The following is a 25,329-nucleotide window of genomic DNA, read 5'->3' on the forward strand; positions in this document are numbered from 1 at the left end:
AAAAAGCTAACATTAAGGCTATTTAATTAAAATTACCTAAATGTTAGTATGCTAAGGCACACTGCTAAAGTACTTTATTACTATCGCATTCTTCACTAAAATTTTTGAGATAGGTAGCATTACCCAAATTTTAAGGCTTAAAAAACGGAGGCAAAACTAGAAACCAGGACATAACTGGGAAGAAACAGCTTCAACATATATAACAAATGGTTAGTATCCAGAATACAAAAAGAGGTCCTAGAGGTCAATAAGAGTCTTAGCCTTGTTGTAGGTATGTGTGTGTAATTAAACAAATCCCAGGTGGATTAAAAAGTTTAATATAAAAATGTACTAAAAAAAGTATAAAAAAATATAAAACAATAAAAATGTACTAGAAGCAAGTGAAGGAACCACAAGGTAGACAATAGTTTAGAACAGTGATGGCGAACCTTTTGAGCTCAGCGTGTCAACATTTTGAAAAACCCTAACTTAACTCTGGTGCCATGTCACATATAGAAATTTTTTGATATTTGCAACCATAGTAAAACAAAGATTTATATTTTTGATATTTACTTTATATATTTAAATGCCATTTAACAAAGAAAAATCAACCAAAAAAATGAGTTTGCGTGTCACCTCTGACACGCGTGTCATAGGTTCGCCATCACTGGTTTAGAAAATAAGCTGATCCCAGCCCAAGGCAGAGTGAGTTAGCAATGCCAGCAGGTAAAGTACTGCAAGCTTTCAGACATCCTGGCATCTTGCTGGCTGGCAATGGAAGGTAGAGATGGAAAAGGCTAATAGGGATTTAATCAAGAAATGATTGTTTAGCCCTAGCTGGTTTGGCTCAGTGGATAGAGCATCAGCCTGCAGACTGAAGGGTCCCAGGTTTGATTCCAGTCAAGGGCACATGTTCATGTTGCGGGTTCAGTCACCAGTAGGGGGCGTGCAGGAGGCATCCGATCAATGATTCTCATCATTGATGTTTCAGAGAGGTCTCCCTCTCCCTTCCTCTCTGAAATCAATAAAAATATATTTTTTTAAAAGAAGAAATGATTGTTTTATTGATAATTTGTCCATTCATTTCAAAGGTCAGAATTCATCAATTACTATTATAACTCGCAATTAATTGGAACAAGTAAAATATTTAAAATTTAACAAAAAACAATTGGGAAATTGAGATTCAAATAAATAGAATGATCTTTAGGGTATATTTTACATAACTATTAACCTTATACAAGAAAAATTTTTATTCCGTTTCCTCTTTAAACAAGTATGAGTTGTGTATCTGTATTAGGCAATGCTCCCGGTGCTTAGACCTAGCAGTGAACAGAGACAAGCCCTGCCCTCGGATATATTTTAAGAAACCATAAACAAGAGACAGGATTTCAGATAGTGATGGGATACTATGGAGAATAGTAAGGCATAAAAAAGGATTTAGAGTGTCGGAGTCAGAGGCCTCACTGAGAAGGTAGAGAAGCAAAATTCTTTGAGCGAAGGGGTAAAGGGAACAAGTTAGGTGAACACTGGGAAGCCGGAGCAAGCCTGGTACATTATAGGAAACGGGCCAGTGAGGCTGAGTGTGGGGGAGCCAGAGGGAGAGGGAGAGAAGGTAAGATCAGAGACATGTCTAGGAAAATCACGTGGGGTCTGTATCTATAGGTTCCTGGAAGGATTTTGGCTTTTGTCTACATGCTACTGGATGTTACTGGAGAGCTCAAAGCAGAGAAGTGACATGTTCTAACTTGTTTTAAGAGGATTGTTCCAGCTGCTCTACTGGACAAAGATGGGGGTGGGGTGGGGGGGGGTAGGAGACTTAGGTAGAAGTTCTGGAGGATGGGGCCAGGGGCCTGGACCAGAGTTGTACAGTGGAGGTGGTAAGACATAATGGGATTGTGACTTTGTTGTATACTGCATAGGTCACAAAGTTTGCTAAGGATGAACAGAAGAGAAAGAAACTAACCAGGACTGACTTCAGGGATTTTGGTCAGAGAGACCAAAAGGGAACTACTGAGATTGTGAAGACTAAGGGAGAAACAGGCTGAAGGAGGGGATCAAACAAAAGCAGGTTTATCACACTGAAAAATGAAACAGGCTAATAATTTACTGTTGCACCAATTATAAAATGTGGTAAGTTCTCTATTGGTTTTGTTTTTATGTGAATGAAAAATCATGATACTGAACCACTATTTGAACCACCTTTTATTAAAGTATGCCTTAAATAACTAAGAACTTCGAACTATTCAGAAATGTGTAGTCAAAAACCTAATTGTAGCAAAGACCGATTGAACTTAGAGTCTATTAATAACAATTTTTATGAATTAGCTTTCATGCTTTGACCTTGAAATAACTGGCAGTGTGGGTGACCTTTGGGAAGGGATCTCATGAAGGACAGTGAGTGCTAGCAGAGATCTTGTGGTGGATGACTATTTACATCTCTTCAACCTTAAGGCAAACCTATTCATCATGATGGTTTCAAGCACATATTGAAATGTCCAAAGAATTATCAAAGGAAGCTAAAATTATATCAATACAATATTAATATTATATGCAATATCACCATATGTAGGCCCCAACAGAGCTGGGGAAGAGAGAATGGACTGTCTCTATAATCTGTGCTTGGAACCGGAAGCATTAAGTGAGGGTGATGTATGCACAACCATTTAAAAACTAGGAAATGTCATATAAGGGCAAGTAGTAATTTACCAAATATAATCAGATTTTTATTTTCTTTAAAAATCCCAGAAAGGTTTAATGAGTTATTCAAGAGCAACAACTAGTTGGTGACTAGTACTAGAATGTAATTTTCCTTCCTGGTCATGAGAATTCAGCCTCACAAGGAAGGCTTTACCCAAGTGAGACGCAAATAGAAAAAAAAAATTGTGACTAAGAAGCTAGGTGCTTCATTTATTGTATCATATCAAGACATATTTCTTCTTAAAAATAGCCAAATATCCTACCCATTGAATGACACATAAAGAATATATTTTGAGGTTTGTTTCACAGAAGTTCCACAGATGTTGACATTCACTATAGGTTATGTTTTTAAACTATAATGGCAACCCTCATTATATTAGATTCTATATTATCTACCTTTGTGTGAGGTTACATTTATTAATTATGTGATTGTTTTTATAGTTAATTTATATTTTCATGAGAAAATATAATAGCCTGGCAGGTGTGGCTCAGTGGTTGAATGTCGACCCATGAACCAAGAGGTCACAGTTGGATTCCTGGTCAGGGCTCAATTCCAGGTCTCGGGCTTGATCCCCAGTAGGGGGTGTGCAGGAGGCAGCCGATCATTGATTCTCATCATTGATGTTTCTATCTCTCTCTCCCTTCCTCTCTGAAATAAAAACATATTAAAAATATAATAAAACCTAGCTTATAGAAAGGTTAAAATTACACAGAGTTTAAAAACATGACATTTTGTACCCTAAACACCATAAAATCTTAAGGTCTAAATGGAGGTCATTTAGTCTAACCTTCTAGTCAATCGTAATATTTATTCATGTGATCAGATTATAAAGAGAATTTCTGTTAGCATTACTACTATATTCTTTACTGTTATATATCAGCCTTATAATCCCTAGTCCCTAAAATGTCCCTAATACTGTTACATACAACTCAGATAAGATGTGCTTGAACCTTCTAATTAACCCTAATCAAAGATACAGTCCAAAATATAAAGTTCTCCTTTTAAGTTTTTTTTATTTTCTTAATTTTTCTCCTTTTAATCATTTCTTCTTATATTGCCTAGGGCCCAAGGCACAATAATCTAACCTGGCATCAGAAGCCACTGCAAACTCACTTACTCTTCAGTCTAATTTTATACTTCACTAAAGGTACCTGAAAAAAAATTATCTACATTATACTCCAGCTGCCTTCTCTACCATGACCAAAAAATATCTTATCAGCCATTAAACGTATTAACAGGGCAGAACTTAGTCTTCTTACCCCCACTCCATACAGTTATGTAAAAAATGTGAGTGCCATCTTCTCTGTCTTGAGGTTAGCAGAGCTCTGAACATACTTAGATGGGGTTTTAAACTCACCTTGATACAACACAACTACATTTAACACAGACCTTGGTCTTGTACTTGGGACTAATTATCATGGAGTAGTTGAAAGAAACAGTAAGAGCAACCCATTTTTTTCTCTTCCCCAAGCTAGTTTGTTCTTTGAGTTTCTAAGTACTAGTAATACTGTTAAATTTGAGTAACATAATGGCATATAACTAAATATAAACATAGATAAATATAAAAGCAATTTACGTTTTCGCCTCTTAGTCGCCATCTTGTCATATAGATGAATTCCATAGTGTGATCCTTCCCCATAATTTCACCATTGCACAGCACATCCAACTTTAAAAAGAATACAGACCCATTAACATATGTAATTTTGAATATATGTGTTTTACATGTTTTCAAATTTCAAAAAGGATTGAAATAGTTATTATAAAACAGAAGTATTATCCATTTCTTTAAAAAGAACACTATTTTTATTAAAAGCACTGATCCATCTCATAAGTATTTATTCAGACATAAGTACCATGAAGCACTGTTTGTCTTGTCCTACTAACCTGTATCTCAAGTTCATACACATACTTTTGAAATGCAATGTAGAGTTTCTTAGTCCATGTCTGTGCAACCTTTGAGATTTGAGACATATTTCTGTGACTGCCTCTTACAAAATAAGAAACTGTGGAAACCTTAGTTCCTCACAGCAGTTTTGCCTTATAGACTCATCTTTCAGAATCCTTTTACCTTCACAACCCAAGATTTGAAGGAGTTACTTTCCTCTCATGAGTTTGTATTCAAAGAGGTTCAGCGGTTCTCAACCTGTGGGTCGCGACCCCTGAAAATACATCCTGCATATCAGATATTTACATTACGATTCATAACAGTAGCAAAATTATAGTTATGGAGTAGCAACAAAAATAATTTTATGGTTGGGGGTCACCACACATGAGGAACTGTATTAAAGGGTCGCGGCATTAGGAAGGTTGAGAACCACTGGGTTAAATGAATGAACGTGGATGCGTGATTTATGGGCCTTTCAAGGCATCTCAGAATTTTGAGTAATTACCTGTAGCTAATTGACAGCACAGTTAGGACCATGCCACTGGCCCGTGTCTCCTATGGCTCGTGGCTTCTCTGCTCTGCTCGGTTGATCACTTGCATTCATACTTACAGGTCTCTCTCCTCACCTTGCATGAAACTTCAAAAAAGGGTTGTACTTTTCAATGCTCACCTTTGCTTTAGTGTTGCAAGAACCAAACAACCCCAAATACTTAAGAAGTCTGTAAGAACTGTGACTATGCTAACTCAGCAAAGCACAATTAAATGTTTATCATAAGACTCTATAAATGAAACATTTTGGTTCTCTAGCTATTAAAAGCAAACTGACAGAATCTAATTTAAAGGATGGAAAGGGAGAAGAAAAATGGGTTTTAAATAATGGTTTGGCTAGACAGCGAATAGTTTTGAACTTTAAAATGAGTATGGTTCTAATTGTATTAGGCAAATTATTAGCTAAAATATATTGATTTTTTGATGATTTATGGTGACTTATATGGAGCTCCAAATGTTTTTCAGATATCATTTTATGTTTAAAAGAACAAGATAATACTTTCATTTTATCTAGACTGTAAAATAAATTCATAAGCAAAGAAGTAAAGGGACTTACTTAGGACGCTATTCTTAACCAGATATACTGCTTCTATTGTTAATTAACAACTAAGCTATCCTGCCCAATTAATAATGCTGTTACAGAATCTTCAGCTGTCAGATACTTCATTAAGTCATCCCCCTGCATGTTGGACAGCAAAGTAATGGGGGGGGGGGCAGTAAATATTTCTGAAAATCCTAGGAAAAGTCCTTTGCACTGAGATAGACAAGGAGCTGTCAGCACACTGTCTCTTCCCCTTCCATCCTCTCCTACAGAGCAGTGTATGTGCCAGCAGCAAGGCCATAGGAGAATAACAGTTCTCTCAGCTCTAACAGCTTCCTGAAAACTAGAAAATAACTCAATGAGTCACACTTAAAAGTAAGGAAATAGAACTGCACGTGGTACCTTGCAAGAGGGAAATAAAGTACAAAACCAAAGCATAAAATACAATTTTACTTTTTATTTTCACTGTTGTTGTATCTATAAATTGTTATTACCTCTTAACTTTTACCAAGTACATAGGGCTTTAACTCTCACATTTTTTCCCCTAATGTAAACATTGATGTTACTGGAAATTTTTTTAATATTTGTAGAACCAAACCATAATAATTTTTAATCCCTAGATCAATCAGTCATTTGAGAGAATTTTCAAAATTAATCACTCTCCCTTTCTATAAAATAAAAGTTCAGGATCGGAGGCTTCCTCAAGATAGAGATTTAATCCCTATCAATGCCTATGTTCAAATCCTATTTTATTTCTGCTGTGATGACTGTTCATGTTAATGTTACCGTCCATAAGGAAAACCTGTTGCCTTTGATGTCTTTGTTCATATAGGAAACTAGGCTTGGTCTGTAGCTTTTTGATGCTACTATCAGAAACCAAAGGGGAGGAAGAGGTCATTAAAAGTTGAAGACTGCCATTTGGGCAGGTGAAAAATAGCAGCTTTGTTTCCTTATGTTGTTATAGCCACACTCCTAGGATCACAAACATTCTCTAAACATTGAACACTTTACCAGCTGTGCTGGGATCAATATGAGGGCAATTTATCTCTCCTGTAAAAAAACTGTTAAACTGCATATATGCAGATACAACACTAAAATACTAGCTTTCACCTGGTGCTAAACACTACCTCTTCTACGCACCATGAAATTAGAGAAACATTATTTACAAAATCCCTTTGACAATGTTTCACATTCTAAGAAATAAGTCTATGAAGAATTGGTAAAAATCAAATGTCTGATTAAAAATAAAAAACACAAAGACACACACTAACTAAAGCATGCTGCATAAAAACAATCCATTTAACTTGGATATTTATTTTGAGAATACTTAATGTTATTTAAATATTGCCTCTAATTCTAAAACATTAAATGTATTACTATCATGTTTTAGTCAGGATGTTAAATTTTAAAAATACAGATTACATAAATAGAATATTGCATTATAAGAATTTTTTAATGTGAAAATAAAGTTTCCACAAATTTTAATTTAAATGTATTTTCAGTTAATTTTCACTTCAGATCAGAATTATCAAAATGATCAAGGTTAGATTATTAACTTACCTCATATGAACTTGGAAGTTTTAGTTTTAAACTTAGAAATTTTTTAATAGTTCCCACGGTTACACGTGTAGAACATCGAATGAATTTCTTCATTAAACCCTATAGGAAATAAAGATTACTAATTAAAATATTCTACCTTGTTTATAAAGAAACCACAGATGTCATTTCCACTTCGAGTATTTTCAAAATGTATTCTGAAAATGTTTCAGTTCACAGCTCTTTAGTACTTGTGAGTAAAAATGTTCCTGGGACATCTTGCTTCCCTACATGTCATCAGTTTGGCTCAAAAAACTCTTAAATTTTTTTTTTAAACGTTCCTAATTCTTAGATACATGATATTCTTCGAGAATGTGTGTACTAAGAAAATCCTGGCAAGTAGACAATCTGCATACCTCTAGACATTTTGGTAAAGAACAGATCATTAGTTTAATTGAAAGAAAGGTCATAAAAAGCATGTACATATTGCTTCTGAAAGCATTAGGGACATTTTAAAAAGTCTCAAAACAAATATTTTAAAAAGGAGCACTGACTTCAAGTGGGGCTCTATGGAGCCGTAGGGGTGAATAGAGAGAGGCCAGTTAATCCACAAGAGCCCCAGCAACCAAGTCATGTAGAATGGACACCCAGTCAGTGTCTGATGGGCTGTGGCAATACTTTACTGAAAAAACAATGTTCTATGTGCTTTGATTTTTCTCATTTTATCACTGAAATATAAGAACCAATCCAGAATGAACACCCAAACTGGAAATGAATTAAAATGATGATGTAGCCCTAACCGGTTTGGCTCAGTGGATAGAGCGTCGGCCTGCAAACTCAAGGGTCCCATGTTCGATTCCGGCCAAGGGCATGTACCTTGGTTGCGGGCACATCCCCAGTAGGGAGTGTGCAGGAGGCAGCTGATCGATGTTTCTCTCTCATCGATGTTTCTACCTCTCTATTCCTATCCCTTCCTCTCTGTAAAAAAACAATAAAATATATTTTAAAAAAAATAAAATAAAATGATGTAGACATAACCATGAACGAATTTGTAAAACAAACTTACATCCCCAAACCTTAGAAAATATCAATACTAAAACACACAAAACCCAGCAACTGGATCTTTTAAAGATATAAAGTATTACTTCTACTTATATGTATAGAAAATTAGGTAGACAATTTTAAAATGTTTTTTAACACATTGTATGCGGGTAGTTTTCATCAGGCGCTAACAGGTGGCATGTGGCACGGGCCATTTTTGCTATTTTTTTTGCTCAAATGGCAACGTTCAGTAAAATTATGATAACTTTAGTTTACGTATTTATACGTTACCTGCATTCTACTGCTAGTCTATAAAAAAAAACGTATTAATATGTGTCCTGCTCTCTACTTACTCCCAGTCAACGTAAAACATATAAATACGTTTCCCGCAATGTGTTAAAAATTGATTTCAGAGAGCAAAGGAGAGGGAGAAAGAATCATTGATCTGCTGCCTCCTGCACCCCCCACCCCCCCCATAGGGGATGGAGCTTGCAACCTGGGCATGTGCCCTGATCTGGAATTGAACCGGGACTTCCTGGTTCATAGGTTGATACTCAACCACTAAGCCATCCCAGCCGGGCTTGAAAATGTTCTTAAATCCACGAAGTCAAAAGCAGACTTATCCATGCCCTAACCGGTTTGGCTCAGTGGATAGACTAGAGCATTGGCCTGTGGACTGAAGGGTCCCAGGTTCGATTCCGGACAAGGGCATGTACCTTGGTTGCGGGCATATCCCCAGTAGGGGGTGTGCAAGAGGCAGCTGATCGATGTTTCTCTCTCATCGATGTTTCTAACACTCTATCCCTCTCCCTTCCTCTCTGTAAAAAAAAAAAAAAAAAAGTAAAATATATTAAAAAAGAAAAAAGTAGACTTATACAGTCAATATGTATTTCTTAGCAAATGTATTCCCAGGAAAACACTTCCTAGCAAAGACCAACAGAAAAAATTCTATAGATGATAGTTTGACATCAATCTAACAAAATTCCAACCTGGAATTTAATATTTAATTTGCAGGCACTTAGAAAATAAAAATACAACAATTATGCATTCTCTCTCTATAGAAACACTTTATACTAGTGACCCGGTGCACAGATTCGTGCACATTGAAAAGAAATTAATTAGAAGGTGGCTGATGGGGCAGGACTGGGCAAGACAGGCCAGACATGCCCTGGAGCCAACCTTCCACAGTCCTTCCTTGGGTCCCTCCAGCAGGTGGGGTTGGGGTCCCTCAGCCTGGCCTGCGGGGATCGGGCTGAAACCGGCTCTCCGACATCCCCCCAGGGGTCCTGGAGTGCAAGAGGGCACTCTGCAAAGTTGCTGTTGTACAGGGTGTGGAACGCAAACACAAGTGTGCAGTAAATCAGATTTGGGGCGGATAGTGCCCCAGCAACAACATAACCCATAGCCGAAGGTGGAATTGTGTGGCAGGCTCCCTCCTCTCTGGTTTTGGGGTGTGCCACCTGAGAACAGCCGCTGCCAAGTCACTGCAGCTTGGCAGCTCCTGTGTTGAGCATCTGCCCCCTGGTGGTCAGTGTGTGTCATAGAGACCGGTAGGACAGGTGGAGGGACACTTAGCATATTAGCCTTTCATATATATCTCTCTCTATATATATATATATATATATATATATCTCTTATAGACAGCCTATAGTTGTACCATAAATTTTTATCCATTTTACCAATCTCTGCAATTACTAATGGGGTTGGATTTATATCTGCCATTTTGCTATTTCTACTTTAAATGCCTTAGGTCTTTTTGTTCCTCTGTTTCTCAATGACTGCTTTATTTTTTGTTTTTTGCTTTTGAGCCTCTCCAGTGCATTTTTCATTTCAGTTACTATACTTTTCAATTCCAGAATATTTAAAAAAATGATTTCTATCTCTTTATTAATATTTTCAATTTTGGTGAGATTGTTCTTGTACTTTAATTTAGGTGTTCAGAGATGGTTTCTTTTAGTTCTTTGCTCATATTTAAAATGAATGATTTAAAATCTATTACCTAGTAAGTCCAATGTCTGGACTTCTGCAGGGATGGTTCTAATAATGGTTTCTTTTACTGTGTATGTGTTATACTTTCTTGTCTCAATTTTTTGTTGAAAACGGAGCATTTAAATAATATTATGTGACAACCTTGGAAAATCAGATTCCCGCTGACTCCTCAGGTTTATTATTGTGGCCTGTTTCTTCTTGACCTACGTAAACCAATTCTGTAAAGCCTGTATTCTTTACATCTAGTGACTGGCTGATTGAACCAAAATTTCCTTATACACTTGGAAAAAATAAGTTTCCCAGTCTTTGCTGAGGGATTCTGTCCTTGTTTTGGGCCACACTTCCAACACTAAATAAGGTGGTTGAAAATTCTGCCTTAGTTTTCACTTCCTTGTGCAGAGCTTCACACCTATTTGTCTTTCTGAGCATGTATACAGTCTTGTGTATGTGCTTGCCCTTTTATTAGAATCCCAAGAATATGTCAGAGCTTTTCAAAGCCTCTTGTAAGTGGGGTATTTCAGGAACCACCAGAGAGAGCAAATAAAGACAATTATTTGGCTGTTAGGTTTTGAAGAGTTCCACCTCCGTTTTGTCCCTTTGGTACCTGAGAGGCTGCAGTGGGCACAGGGCTGGAGAGTGGAGAATGGGACCAGTGCATGTGAAAATGGCCCAAAGTCAGACATTTCACTTGATTAATGCTCCATAACTTCTGCAAGCCTAATTATTAGAATTCTGGAAAAAGTTGATTTTATAAGTTTTGGCCAGTTTTTTCATTGCTTTTATGGAGGAGCAAATTTTGGGTGGTTTTTACTATTTTCACTGCCTTCCTGCTCTTGGCATTGGCTTTTAAATTGGCAAAGCAGTAGCCATACTGTGTAAACTATACATGTAATTACTCTAACACTACATTTGAGAATCACATCCTACTGCAAAGGAATGAGATGGTTGATGAGGCTATATTGGAGCATAAACATTGTTTCTCTGTCTTTAAGGGTATAATCATGTTTCAAGGACACCACCAGGAAAAATAAAAAACAGCATCAATGCCTGCTGCCTAAAGGAACACAATAAATGCTGACTTAATAAGTTACAAACTAAGCTCTAATTGAGTGATATATGCAAGGCTTATATAGCATTTCAGAGAAGGGATTCACTAGGGTTAAAAAAAAAACCATCAAAAAGAATAGAGGTCTCTGCTTGGGTCTTGACAGAAGCATAGGAAAGTGGTGAGAAGAGGGAGGAACATGCCAAAAAGGAAAGCTTGTTCAAAGTTTTAGAGGGTTTTAAATCTTAATACAAGCCTTTATATATTCTGGATGCAAGTCCTTTGTCAGGTATGAGTGTCAGCATATATGTTGGTACTCATGAAGAAAGCAATAGTCACTTGTCTTGAGAGGAAGTTTCACTGATGGCTATAAGGGGAGATAAATTTACCAAGATAGGGACTAGTTAAAGGCCATGAATGCTATTGGAAAGGAGTTAAGACTTGATTCTATTGGTCAAAAGATTGCAAACTATGACCACAGGTCTCAAGCCAAATCTGCCTGGCCACCTCTTAAGTAAAGTTTTATTGGAATACAACCATGCCAGTTCATTCACTATTGTCTATGGCTACTTCAGGGCTACAATGAGTAAGTTGAGTAGCTGCAACAGAGACCATATGGCCCACAGAGCCTAAAATATTTACTGTCTGACCCTGATATTGGCCTGGACTCTGATTTTCACCCTCTGCCTTACACACATTCAGGGTGTGGCCTCAACCTTGGATAAGAGAGAAATTAAGGATACAAAAAAAAAACCACTGAAGAGACTGCTTCAAAAAAATTACATATAAAGTGAGCAGCTAGGATGGGGAATTTTTCAGGATTTATGACAGGCTAAAGCAGTGGTTTCTCAACCTTCTGGTCCTTTAAATACAGTTCCTCATGTTGTGACCCAACCATAAAATTATTTTCGTTGCTACTTCATAACTGTAATGTTGCTACTGTTATGAATCGTAATGTAAATATCTGATATGCAGGATGGTCTTAGGTGACCCCTGTGAAAGGGTCATTAGACCACCAAAGGGGTCGCAAACCACTGGGCTAAAGGGAAAGAGTATAAGGTCCAAGATGAGTCCAAGGTTGTGAACTTGTATGACTGGTTGAAAAATGGCAATAATAACTGAAATTGCAGGTTTGGAGTACAATTAGGTGAAAGTATAATGAATTTGTCTTGAAACACCTGAAGTTTCAGGTGTTGGGGAAACTCCCAACTGGGATACTTACTTTCATACTAGAAATCCTGCAGAAAAGTAGCCTTTACATTTACTTAAAAAGATATTCAATCTACTATATTATAAATATATTCATGTATAAAATGTTGACTTAATTTTCACTATAAGATAATAACTCATGTATTAGAGAGCTAAAGGATGATCAAAATCTCTATTAAGAAGAACCTCCTCAAATGGGGATTATAGGAATGATTCAATGAGAGAGAAAAGTAGGTCATTAAAAAACTTAAAAAAAGAAAAGGTGCTCCACCAGAGCATAAAAAGCCCTTGAGAAGCCTGGGAAGGTCAATAGGTGCAATGGCCACATCTCTAAAGATTTCTGTACTTTATTACATGCCTTATCCAATTGATAATTAAATCAATTATTGTATTATAACTGTTTAGTTGTGTAAGACCTCACCAAAGTTCCTTGAGTGAAATTTTTTTCTTATTTATATCTTCATTGTCTAATATCCACATAGATTAGTATTCACTGACTCAGTATGCTATATTCTTTGTTGCAAGATGCTTGGAACACTTAATTGGAGATGAAAATTTTTTAACTTCTTAAAAGAAAAATTTCATTAAATGTATTAGTGAAAATTCAACCCACTGGCTTACAAATAACACAGTAGAAGTGAAAGAAGAGACAATGAATACAGGTATTTGAATAAAACATGGACTACAATATTCTCAGGGGCTGACATTTGCTAGGACAAAGTGAGAAAAATCTATTTAACCAGTAAAGCAGTGAACCTTTATAATAAAAACAAAAGTTCCTTGTAACAAAAAAAGCAAGTAGTAGGGTGTCTGAAACTCTCTAGTATAGAGATCTTTACAAAAAGGTTCAATTAGCAGACTGATACAGGGTTAGAAATGGAGATTCTATAGGAAGTATCTGGGAGCCTTCAAGAGTTCACAGGCGTTTTATGACACCAATTTTATTTCAGAACCAATCAATTATATTATTCAAAAGCATTAAGAAGTGTTTTTTTAGTTCCTAATAAAAATAGAAAAATAAAGGAAGAAATTAGAAGAGGGTGAACCAAAAGATTGGAGATATTGCCCAACATAAAATGATCTGAGTTGGTTACCACACTTAAAAAAGGAAAAACAATGTATATAAACTCCCAACAAAGGTATAGAAGAAGGTGCCAGGAGAATCAGTGGTGTGATTCTCTGATGAACCACTAGGTGGTGGCATTGGCCCAGGACGGTTCAGTTGTGGGGGTTGGAAATCAGGTGTGTGGAGCAATTGCTTGGCCATTTCATTTGTAGGCATGGAATTGTTAGAAGGGTATTCAACTTGATTATGTTAATAAAAACTTTGAAAGAAAACATTTTGAAACAGGAAAATTCATCAACAAATTATCAAAGGTTTACAATAAAATAATTGTAAAAAATACAACTGTACTTGTCCACTCACCTTTACTACATTGTCCCCTGACTGTCCGTTATTTCGTAAACAATCCAGACATATAGCAATTTGTGGGTCACTTCTGTGATAATCTTTATCATCTTGATTTTCATCACCTTCTTCATCTACTTTAGGTTTGTCAACTTTTGAAGTATCATCTGTACAATTTAAACAAAACTCAGATATAACTCAAAGTTGATATTGAAGTTAAGCAACAATATTTAATCATCAAAACAAAAGTCAACTTTGAAGAATAACTGAAACTTTCAATACTTTTCATTGTTGAGTCAGCTGGACCATTTAAAAATATTTTTAAAAAACCATCACTGACTTATTAATATAGCCTAAGATGTCTAGGCTCACTGGGGCATCCAAATGAAAGATTCAGGACTAGCTACATTTTGTCACAAAAATAATTGCAATTGGTGATTAGATCACTTAGAAAGTAGACAGGATATAAAAATACTTCCAAATTCTCTATATATTCTAATTTAAAACTGAGTACTCATTTCTAAATTCTCAAAATATCAAATTATTAGATATTCATAAAATTAGTTAAATATAATGAATAAAATGAATTCAATGAATTCTTTTTAAACATGTTTACAGCTATAAAATGTTAAAACTCCATTAAGGAAATCTGAATAATATACTTCATATTATATCCAAATGTATTTAACGTATGAAATACTTGCAGCCTACATATAGTTTACTGAGTGCCTTTAACTCTGTTAGATATGCATTGTGCTAGGTTTGAGAGAACAATTTTGAAACTAGAATTATCATCTGCATCCTCACAGTGGTCAGGGTATAGGAGGAGAAACAGACAGGTAGAGAAAGCAGAGAAGTTGGATGGAAGAGAGAAAATAGACTATGCAGCCACATAAAGAAAGATAATAAACCTAAACTGTGGGGTGAAATAGAGATTTAGGGAAAATTTCCAGTGGAAAGAATTAGCCAGCCAAGCATTACAGTATGGAAAAGCCCAGGAAAAAAAGACAGGTTAGCTCCTCTATAATGACTACAGTATAAGTATTATGGTTGTATCATAAAAAGCAAGTGGGTTCTCTTCTGCATTCATTCTTCTACATATTTATATGGAACCCACTTAGACAGTATCACCTTTTAAGAACCCAACTCCCAGCTCCAAGAAAAAATCCAAAATCTCCATCTAAACCAGTGGTTCTCAACCTTCTGGCCCTTTAAATACAGTTCCTCATGTTGTGACCCAACCATAAAATTATTTTCGTTGCTACTTCATAACTGTAATGTTGCTACTGTTATGAATCGTAATGTAAATATCTGATATGCAGGATGGTCTTAGGCGACCCCTGTGAAAAGGTCGTTCGACCGCCAAAGGGGTCACGACCCACAGGTTGAGAACCGCTGATCTAAACTAAAGACAAAATACTTTAGAGAGGGAGAAAAACACAAAATAGGCTGTAGTCCTTCACAAGTCAACCTATAAGATACATAGAGCCCTGAACTAAATCTAACAGCTTCTGAAGATGATCCCCTGGAACCACTCCTCTTGAAAAGGTAGTCAAACATTTAAGTCAACTTTATATCACCTATGTTTTTACTTTAGCACTACTATCTAAATTGTACTTTACACTTGGGTAAAACAAGCCTTTAGTTAAGTCATTTTCAGGCCTGGTTTCTTGCCTATTTTGTTGTTATAGAGCAGAAGTAATCCCTTGCTATCTTCTCTGTCATTCAAAACTAGAATGCTCAAACCTCTCCTACTACAGGAAGTTAAACTAAAGAAACTATGATCCCCATTTTATAGATGAAAAGAGAAAGAAAATTTTCTCACCCATCTTAATTATTATGTGTAATTGACAATTCTGTGATCTTATGGAAAAGCCAGAGATGGGAAATTGAGCTCACAATGAGCCTATAAAAACACATGTACATATTTAAAGGTTTCAGTGGTACTTAGGTCATCTTGAAATCAATCTTATATTAAATAATCCTGAAAGGATACTTTCTTATAATTTCAGGTATGTTGTACTTTTTCTTTTCTTTGTGTGAATTATATACTTACCAAAAGCCTTTTCTCTGCTCAGTAATGTTCATTATTTTGCTAAAATTATTAAAAATGTACTGATTGCTGAGTCTCCAGGCACCCAGAAGAGAAATTTGGACACTTAGCACTGGTGATGGGGAAAACTCGCAAAAGCATCTAGAAACATTTTTCAGTTCCAGATATGTAAAAATTAGTATCACCTGAGCTCCACCTATGAAAACTTCATTCCAAGATCCCCTTGCTATGCTGTCAGCCACATCTCAGTTCCCTCTCCTATTCAAATGTACAAACTAAAACAAAATCCCTCACTGTTTAGTTGCAGGCTATAGCTCTTTCTTTTCTTCAGTTTGCATTATTTGCTGGAGAGCTAAAGGAATCAGTAGTCGGTTTTCTGTTTTATCTCCTTTTTCTCTTCCCAAAGTTCAATTTCCTATTACCTTTAACTGGAGTGATCTCATGATTTTACATGAAAGGTTCATAATATAAGTAAAAGAGTACATGAATTCTGCACAGGAGACACTTGAACTTGAAGAGAGATATTAGTTGACCAAAGCTATAGAAAGCTAATTTGTGAGAAGCTATCAGATACAAATGTAAGAAAAAGTTACCTTGTCCATTTTCTTGAGGCTTATTTTTCTTCCAAAACTCAGATTCACGCTCAAGTTCTTCTAATTTAAAAGAAAAAAGAAGTATAAAAATAATAGAAACAGTCATGAAATGTGTAATAGAAATATTGATTTCATAAAACACAGAATTCTTCAAGAAGCCAAAGAGTAACTTACGTTCTCGTAGTCCAGGGACCAGTTTAAATATGATTTCCTCTAATGTATTATCCAACCTTCCAAAGGGGAAAAGAGAATAAAGGAACAATGAAGATATCAAAATCCAATACATAAGCAGCTGGGGATCTCTATCTTATATGTATTGCAAATGTAGAGCATGCAGTTTCAGCACATCTACTACACCAAACTCCTCTGCATGCGGAGCACACCTATTTCTAGCCTTTCCCACGTGGTAGGTTGATAACAAAAACAGTCCTAGTCCCCAGCTCTCTCTACATCCACACCAGTGGTTCCCAACCTTTTTTGGCCATGCTCCCCTGTGACATATAATTCTTAGAGTTCAAAAGTGAACTCCTGTTCATGTGGAGGAAGCCTAAAAGGCCACTAACTTGGTCTAAACAAGCTTCCAAAGGACATGGAATCCATGAAAGAGAAAAATAAAAGAATGACAGGACAGCCGAAATACTGAGGAAGAAATCACTAAGAAATTGTTAAAAAAATAATATGAAGTGATATGAAATGCATAAATATGTCACAATATTTATATGCTGTATATGAGGCCCCTAGAACCTAAGAAATGCAAAAAATTCACTGTTAGTAACTCATTCTCGAATTGTTCCCTTTGTGGGGCGTGTGCCCCATGTGGGAACCACTGGTCTACACCCACTGAACATGACTCAGACTCCATCCCTTAATCAAGGGAGGAATTCTAACTCCCTACCCCAAGAATATGGGCAGGCCTTGAAATATGCGTGAAATATGACATTGTGCTTAGTCCTGAGCCCAAGCCTAAAGAGGCACTACATGCTTTTGTATGCCCCCTCTCTCTCAGAATCCTGCCAACCATGAGAACAAGTCTGGAGGGTGAGGTACCATGTATAAGAGAACCCTGCTAAGGCCATTTCAGACTAGGTCACTGAGCCTGTCCCCAATCTGAGAGGCTGCTCTGCTGATCTGAGCTGGTTCTACCTATCCAGTCAACTGCAGCACCATGAGCGAGCCCAGCCAAGACCAGAAGAACCACCTAGATCTGTGAACTGCAGAACTGTGAGGAATAAGGAATGCCTTTTTTTTTTTTAAAGGGTGGTTGGTTTTGCAGCAATAATTGATATATTCACTCTCAAAATCTCTACTACAACTCTGGCTCTTTCCTATAAAGGAAATAGTCTCCATTTTTCTCTCCTGAGAAATTTAGACCACTTTGTCATTCTATCTCAGTGATGGCGAACCTATGACACGCGTGTCAGAGGTGACACGGGAACTCATTTTTTTGGTTGATTTTCTTTGTTAAATGAATGGCATTTAAATATATAAAATAAATATCAAAAATATAAGTCTTTGTTTTACTATGGTTGCAAATATCAAAAAATTTCTATATGTGACACGGCACCAGAGTTAAGTTAGGGTTTTTCAAAATGCTGACACGCCGAGCTCAAAAGGTTCGCCATCACTGTTCTATCTTCCTAGATTAAAAAAAAAGTAAATATTTATCTTGACATTATTTTAGTTTTTTCCTGATGAGAGTGTAACCCTTCCTTTTCATTTCTTTACTCTCATTCTCTTGCTCCCAGAACATCCTTTTCTCTCTTCATACCTTCATCCTGCTCAGCAGCATTACTCTTCTCTAACTACAAACATTTATACTTTCCTTGCATCTTAAAAAATCCAACCTTTATATCAAGCTGTTAGCTGTTTTTCAATTGGAAAAACTTTGAAAGCAAAATTGACATTATTTGTCACATACTGTGTTTTGCTAATGTTTCCCCAAATTATCCATAACTGCCAACTAAATAGGTTTAAAAATTATTTTAGAATTAAAGTTTAATATGTTTAAATTCTTTTTTAAAGTCATTTTTCTCCTATATTGCTCTGCAGCAGTTTGATAGGGTTGTCTAAAACTGCTCCTTTCAGGAAAGAACAATTGGGTTTTCTTTTTTTTCTGTCTACTCTTTCTTGGTCCTTAAGTATTTTTCTTTTCCAATGCTCTGCTCTCTTGACCTTTTCAGTAAGCTTTTGTGACCTCATATAAGCTAATAGCTTTTACATATATTCACACACACAAACACAAACTACATCTCTGCTGAGCTTAAGTGCCACATTTCCAACAGATGCTCAATATCTCAAGCACCTCCTTTTGTTCATCTATGTCATATACTGTCTTATCCATCCTCCAACAAAACATTGAATATCACTGTCATACTTTTCAAAAATTAAATTTAGAAATGAGACCAAAGGCTCAAAATGCAAGAATTATCTTAATACATGCACATACCTCTCCCCACCCCTTGATTCACACATTTAAGTCACTATGCTTCACCAACAGTTCCTTCTCGATATTTCCCCCATATAGTCTTTTCATGCTTCCCACCCTTCTACTTCCTTAATTACCACAGTACTTAGAGGACAGTATACACCTATTTTCCTTTAACTTGAAATGCTCATAATGATCAAATTAATGCTTAAGGAAGAGTCACCATTTGCTTTGCTCAAGAACCAATTTCTTCCCATCACCTGGCTTCAAGTGTTTTTATAACTTGAGTCTAACCTACAAACCATAACTGGTGTTATTCTTATCTCTCTTCCCTAGCCAACAGGCCTATTCAGTTTCCCATAAGAATGCCTTGTCTTTTTGCAATCTGTTTCCCTCATGTTCTTTATCCTGGCTCAATTATTCTTTTCCTACTCTCCAACCAAACCACTGTTACCTTATTCTTCAAGACTTAACTCAAATACTAACTTGTTCACAAAGTTCCCCTGACCATTTAATGGTAATATTTAAAAAGTGGCATTTCTCTTCTTAATATTTTCATCAAAGTTATATATATGTGTAATTTCTCATCCTGACTCCTACAACCCCAGAAGCACTACTTTCAAATCCAACCAGTTTCTTCTAATATTTACTTTTAGCAAGTCAGAGGTAGGGCTTGAGAACTGCCATTTCTAACAAGAGACTCATAGTTTGGGGACCATGCTTTGAAAACCACTGGGCTAGACATTTATCTGTAGATAAATTACTCCAACTACAGTCACTAAAATAGAAAAAACAAGTCTAAAATCTAAGACTTGCAAATCCAGATTCGATGAAATGATGGCAAACATCACACAGAAATGAACATTACAAAAGGCTACTGTTTTTAGATGTGTACTTCCCTAAGATCCCACAGTTTATCTGTGATAGAGCTATGGTAGAAACAGTGGGGAAAAAATAAGTTTAGTGGTAAGGACACCTGGCTTGAAGCTGGGAAATGGCATTTGAGTTTGCTGAGACCTTAGGCAAAGTCATGGTAAATTTCAATTTTCTAAACTGGAAAAAAGGGTTTGGATTAGGATCTTACAAACCACTTCCAGCTTTAAAAATATATGATTATACTTAAGTAAATGGCAGTCATTTTTAAAATTCTGAGTTTTAAAAAATTTAATAGTACCAAGATTAGTCTACCTCACTATTAGGTCTGCTCTCTTTCTACTGCCATGTAGTTCAACAAAAGTGGTGTATTGTGTAGAATATTAAAATACTGAAGCAAAACTACAACTAAAGTAACTCTGAGAGCCTGAAATAAAGTTATAATTTTAATTTGGAAATGTATTTCTTAAATATTTAATATGTACAGTCGTATTTTTCTATTTCTTCTTAAAATCTGTATTAATTGAACCAAGGTGCCAACAAATATTACAATGCATAATAAAAATTATTAAGCGTTTATGTATTTACTTACCTCAACATTTCTAATGGATTTGTCTCATGAACCTGGTTGCCACACCTGGGACAATCATTGCTATCTTCAAAGTGCTGAACAATACAAGTCTTACAGACTAAGAAGAAAGAAGGTGTTAGGTTAAAATGCATCATTTAAACTGAATGTAATTAGAAATAGTCCTTAAAAATTACCTACTATAGGTAGAGTACTATTCTTTAATCAAACTTTATAAAACCTTAAAATTGTAACACTGGAAAAAACCCAACTGAAATAAAGCCTGCTGTCACAATATAAAAAGTATATACCATTTTGTTGTTTTTCTTAAAGAAGTAGGACCAAAATGAGGTTTTTACCTTAACTGAATTTACTTCTTTTGCTAGAAATATATTTGAATGCAAAATAAATATTTCTTAAAAGAAGTTGTGAGTTTTCAACATGTTTGGATTACTTTTCATTAGCAGGGTGCTCCTGGAACAAAGCAGGAATTACAAGGGAACTTCCGGTCTTTGCGGAGCCTGAGGCTCAGCGCTCACAGATCCCATGATTCCATGGAGCACAACAAGCATGGCAGTGGCATCAAGTTGGCACAAAGGCACGAGAGGCAAAGTGAAAGAATGACTGCAAAACTGACAGGGAAAATTAAGATTTTTAAATAAAGATTCTAAACTAAGATAACAGAAATATGACTTGTGGATTTTTTTTTTACCACAAACCTATATATTGCCTACATTTCCTCCAAATAATACTAATCTCTCACCTTTCCCTAAGCTTCTATTACCTACTATGCCAACTATCTTGCCCAAAATCCTTAGACAAACTATTAAAAATTTTCACTCACTTCCCTATCCTAATACCACCACCTCCATTTCACTACCCTTTATAATCTGAAAATACAGATAGGCTCCCCCAACCCCTACTTTACAATTCCATTACAAAAGATTCCTTTTTCCACCGCTCATGTCCCACACTGTTTAAAAGAAGTAAAAGTTTAAATGACTGAGCAAGAGTAAACTAAAGGATTCCTACCACTGAGATTAGGTCTGAAAAGTTCAAGCAAATTACATATACTATTAGAGCAACAATGGTCAGGGAAGAATTCTACTGGGTATCTAACTTTAAAATCATTAATACATATGGAGAATATCTTGGCACTTCTTTTCATTGATTCAAGGAACGTTTATGGAGGGCCAGACATTGTACTAGGAGCTGGGGTGCAGGAGTAAACAAAATTCATACCCTTCTGGAGCTTATATTCTATTTGAGAAGACAAACAATTTAGTAATAAGTGAGATTAAAAACAAACCAAAAAAAGGCTAAAAGAACTGGGGGCTATTTCAGACAGAGTGATCAAGGTAGGACTTTCTACGAAGGTGACATCTGAGCATATTTTTTTGTTAAATATCCTTGAATCCCATATTACCTACCTCTTTATACCATTACATACAGCTATTAGGGAACACTCTTCAGTACAGTTCTCTCAAAATGTGGATAAAACGCAGTATTAGAAAACATTAAAAATAAAAACACTTAGATATGAATATAGCCTCTGTCCTCTAAATCTCTTGGTCCCAGTCCAGCCGCGTGGCTCAGTGGTTGAACATGGGCCTATGAACAGGAGGTCAGGGTTCGATTCCCTGTCAGGGCACATGCCTAGGTTGCAGGCTCAATCCCCAGTAGGGGGCATGCAGGAGGCAGCCGATCAATGATTCTCTCTAATCATTGATGTTTCTATCCCTCTCTCCCTCTCCCTTCCTCTCTGAAATATATAAAAAATATTTTTTAAAAACCCACAAATCTCTTGGTCCCAAAAAGTTTCTAAAAATCTTTTAAAAAGTCAAAATAACTTTTGGGAAAGGAGGGCTGCTTGTTAAGCCACACTGTAGTGGAGGATTGAGAAGCAGAATTCCTAGAAGATTCCTGGTATTTGCTCTTTTCCCAGGGACAATAGACAAATCTCTGAAATTTGGGAAAGAAGGCAAAAAAAAAAAAAAAAAAAAAAGACATTAGAGCAAGAATGAAGGGGTATTACAAAGTCCAATTCCCTGGTGATTCCAAAGGTTTATCATACTCAAGGATTCAGGAATTCCTGGTTGTCTATCAGCCTTGACCAAATAGAGAGGCACGTGATATGCCCAGAGTCAGCCAAAGGCTGAGCGTAGGAGCCTGTCCTCCCAAGGACAAAATACTAACCTAGGTTGAAGAAAGAAATGAAAGCTCATCCATCCAGAGGTACACAGTTTCAAGAATAAGGCTGTGTTAATTGTTTAAGGCCAAGACAACACCAGTGCCCAAGGGTGCTGATGGGAAATATTAATCTACATTCCAGAACTGGACTGTCCAATATGGTAGCACTAGCCATGTGTAGCTACTGAGCACATGATATGTTGCTAGTTCAACTTGAGATGTGCTCTACATGTAAAATACAGCACATCTCAAAGCCTTAGCATGAAAAAAATCTCAATGATTTTTATATTATATGCTGAAATATTTTAGAGACATTTGATTAAATAAAATATTAAAATTATTCCTTTTTAAAATGTGGCTACTAGAACAATTTAAATTACACAGGTAGCTCACTTTTATTTCTACTGAACAATGCTGTTCTAGAGGGAGATAAAAAGCCCCATCTGGAGGTGAATTTATATTTCACATCAACGTTTGAGATAACTGTATGTTATTCTAATTTTGCAGATGAAGAAGAGTTTCCTATAGGCAAATAACCTGTCTACTCTGATGAATGACACAGAGACTTGAACCCAGGTATTCTGATATGAAATCACACATTTTACATCAAATTTTAAAGATTTTAACTTTACAAAGGGAAAAAAATGTTATATAGATATATTATCTCTCCCAAGTTATAGGCTCGATCTTCGTCTCCCTCTCTCTCTAAAAACCAATAAAACAGCTTTAAAAAAAGTAAAAAAAAACACAACTGGTAGTAAATACATCTCCCACATGATTTTAAAAGTTGGTAATAAAGCCCAACCTTATACAAAGTAGAACTTGAGAAAATCCAAGGCAGAAGTTCAGTAAAGATTTGCTTTCCCTAAGATGTTTACAAAATCATCACTACAAATCTACCCTTTGATTCTTAGTCTTTAATTTGGTTTATACCAGCTATAAAACATATTTTTAAAATATCTTAAAGATTTAATGCCAAGCTCTTTAATTGCTCAACTGCTATACATACTGGTTAACTCAACAGGTGCAAGATAAAAAGATCCAGGTCTGGGTTAAGACTCTATGGAGACTAATTACAATCTTCCTTCTCACCAGCCACCTACAGAAAGATGCTGTGGCCACAAGAAACACCTGGGTCAGAACGGGAGTTAGGCTCACCAATGATATTATTCCCAGTTGAAAAACCACTTAAATAGCAACAAGTGCTAACATTACCTGAGCACTAACCTAGTATCAGGCTCTGGGCTCAGGGCTTTGTATAGATTAAAGTATGGACTGTTACCATCCTTTGGCAAATGAGAAACAGTACTGGAGAGCTGGAGTAGGCTGCCATGGCTGCTCACAGCTGCCTAGCTGTGTAGCAGAGATGGCATCCACTCCCTGGCTGTGCATCTGCAGGCCTAAAGTCCAACTACTATGCTAAGCATCATAAAGCCAATAACACTTGATCCCTGGCATCAAGATTTGTTATTTTTAACTGATCTTTATATTTAGCCCATCACAAACATCATAAAACTTCTGCCTAAAGCTTACAAACTGAAATCCTTCCTTTTAACATTTCTTAGATTTGAACTAGGCTGTTGCACAAATTAATAGAGTCATGTGTCATCTAAAACGGTGGTTCCCAAACGGAGATGGGCACCACAATCACCAATGACATTTTTTAAAGAACAGATTAATGGGCCCCATCCCAAAACAACTAAATCAGAATCTCCAGGAGATCAGCAACAGGACTCTTAACTTTGAAAAGCTCTCCACCAAGACAGTCAAAGATAACTGGGAAATCCTGGCCAAAGGAGGCCAGAAGCTGGCCACAAAATCCTTACCAGTGAGTACCTCTGATTGATGAACCCATACCAGGATTTGGCCCTCTGCCAAATCATAATCAGAAGTCACTTGACTATTCACTATCAGGAAATCAGTCATGGGACTAAACATAATCGAAAAAATATGGGATGAAGATACTCTCTCCCTGTAATGCAGAGGCCAAGGTAGGACAGCATAATGCTCTAGACCAGTGGTTCTCAACCTTCCTAATGCCGCGACCCTTTAATACAGTTCCTCGTGTTGTGGTGACCCCCAACCATAAAATTATTTTCGTTGCTACTTCATAACTGTAATTTTGCTACTGTTATGAATCGTAATGTAAATATCTGATATGCAGGATGTATTTTCATTGTTACAAATTGAACATAATTAAAGCATACTGATTAATCACAAAAGCAATATGTAATTATGTATGTGTTTTCCGATGTTCTTAGGCGACCCCTGTGAAAGGGTCGTTCGACCCCCAAAAGGGTCGCGACCCACAGGTTGAGAACTGCTGCTCTAGACAAAAGACAATCTAGAGGCAGACTGGATCTGAAACTCAGTCCTACCACCAGGCACATTACTTACTCTATGCTTCTATGTACAAAGCAGATAACAAGAATATCTCACAAGGTTCTTGTAAGAATTAAATGAGATAATATATGTAAAATGTGTAAATAAGTATATTGTAATGTACTTATATTCAATGAATATTTGAGCTATAACTATAAATTAGATCACCAGATGAGCATAAAATCATAACAAGGAGTATCAGTAATCGAATATTGAATGGCAACAGACTATGATTAGTTTGATGTGTCCATCTGAAATAACAGATGATCTTGCTAAAGGGACTTTAAATGTCTATTATGTATTGATATTAATCCTCTGCAGCTATGACAGCCCTAGAGATAGTCTTACAGCTCAAGTAAGATATT

General features: G+C 36.3%; 1 protein-coding gene across 3 annotated transcripts in view; it reads right to left on the reverse strand.

The window, feature by feature from the left end:
• PCGF5 (polycomb group ring finger 5) overlaps nucleotides 1-25,329 on the reverse strand; it is a 59,767-nt gene that overhangs the window by 14,557 nt on the left and 19,881 nt on the right. For 2 of the 3 annotated variants that reach the window (XM_023754921.1, XM_023754919.1), the window contains exons 2-7: nucleotides 20,417-20,513; nucleotides 16,701-16,756; nucleotides 16,527-16,586; nucleotides 13,899-14,047; nucleotides 7,213-7,311; nucleotides 4,254-4,343 (exon numbers count right to left, since the gene is read on the reverse strand). In XM_023754921.1, the coding sequence (XP_023610689.1) occupies nucleotides 4,254-4,343; nucleotides 7,213-7,311; nucleotides 13,899-14,047; nucleotides 16,527-16,586; nucleotides 16,701-16,756; nucleotides 20,417-20,513 (551 nt within the window). The remainder of the gene's footprint in view (nucleotides 1-4,253; nucleotides 4,344-7,212; nucleotides 7,312-13,898; nucleotides 14,048-16,526; nucleotides 16,587-16,700; nucleotides 16,757-20,416; nucleotides 20,514-25,329) is intronic. The other variant, XM_023754922.1, reaches the window with a different exon arrangement.

Source organism: Myotis lucifugus, unplaced genomic scaffold, assembly GCF_000147115.1.
Source record: "Myotis lucifugus unplaced genomic scaffold, Myoluc2.0 scaffold_66, whole genome shotgun sequence".
In the NCBI taxonomy this organism is placed as follows: domain Eukaryota; kingdom Metazoa; phylum Chordata; class Mammalia; order Chiroptera; family Vespertilionidae; genus Myotis; species Myotis lucifugus.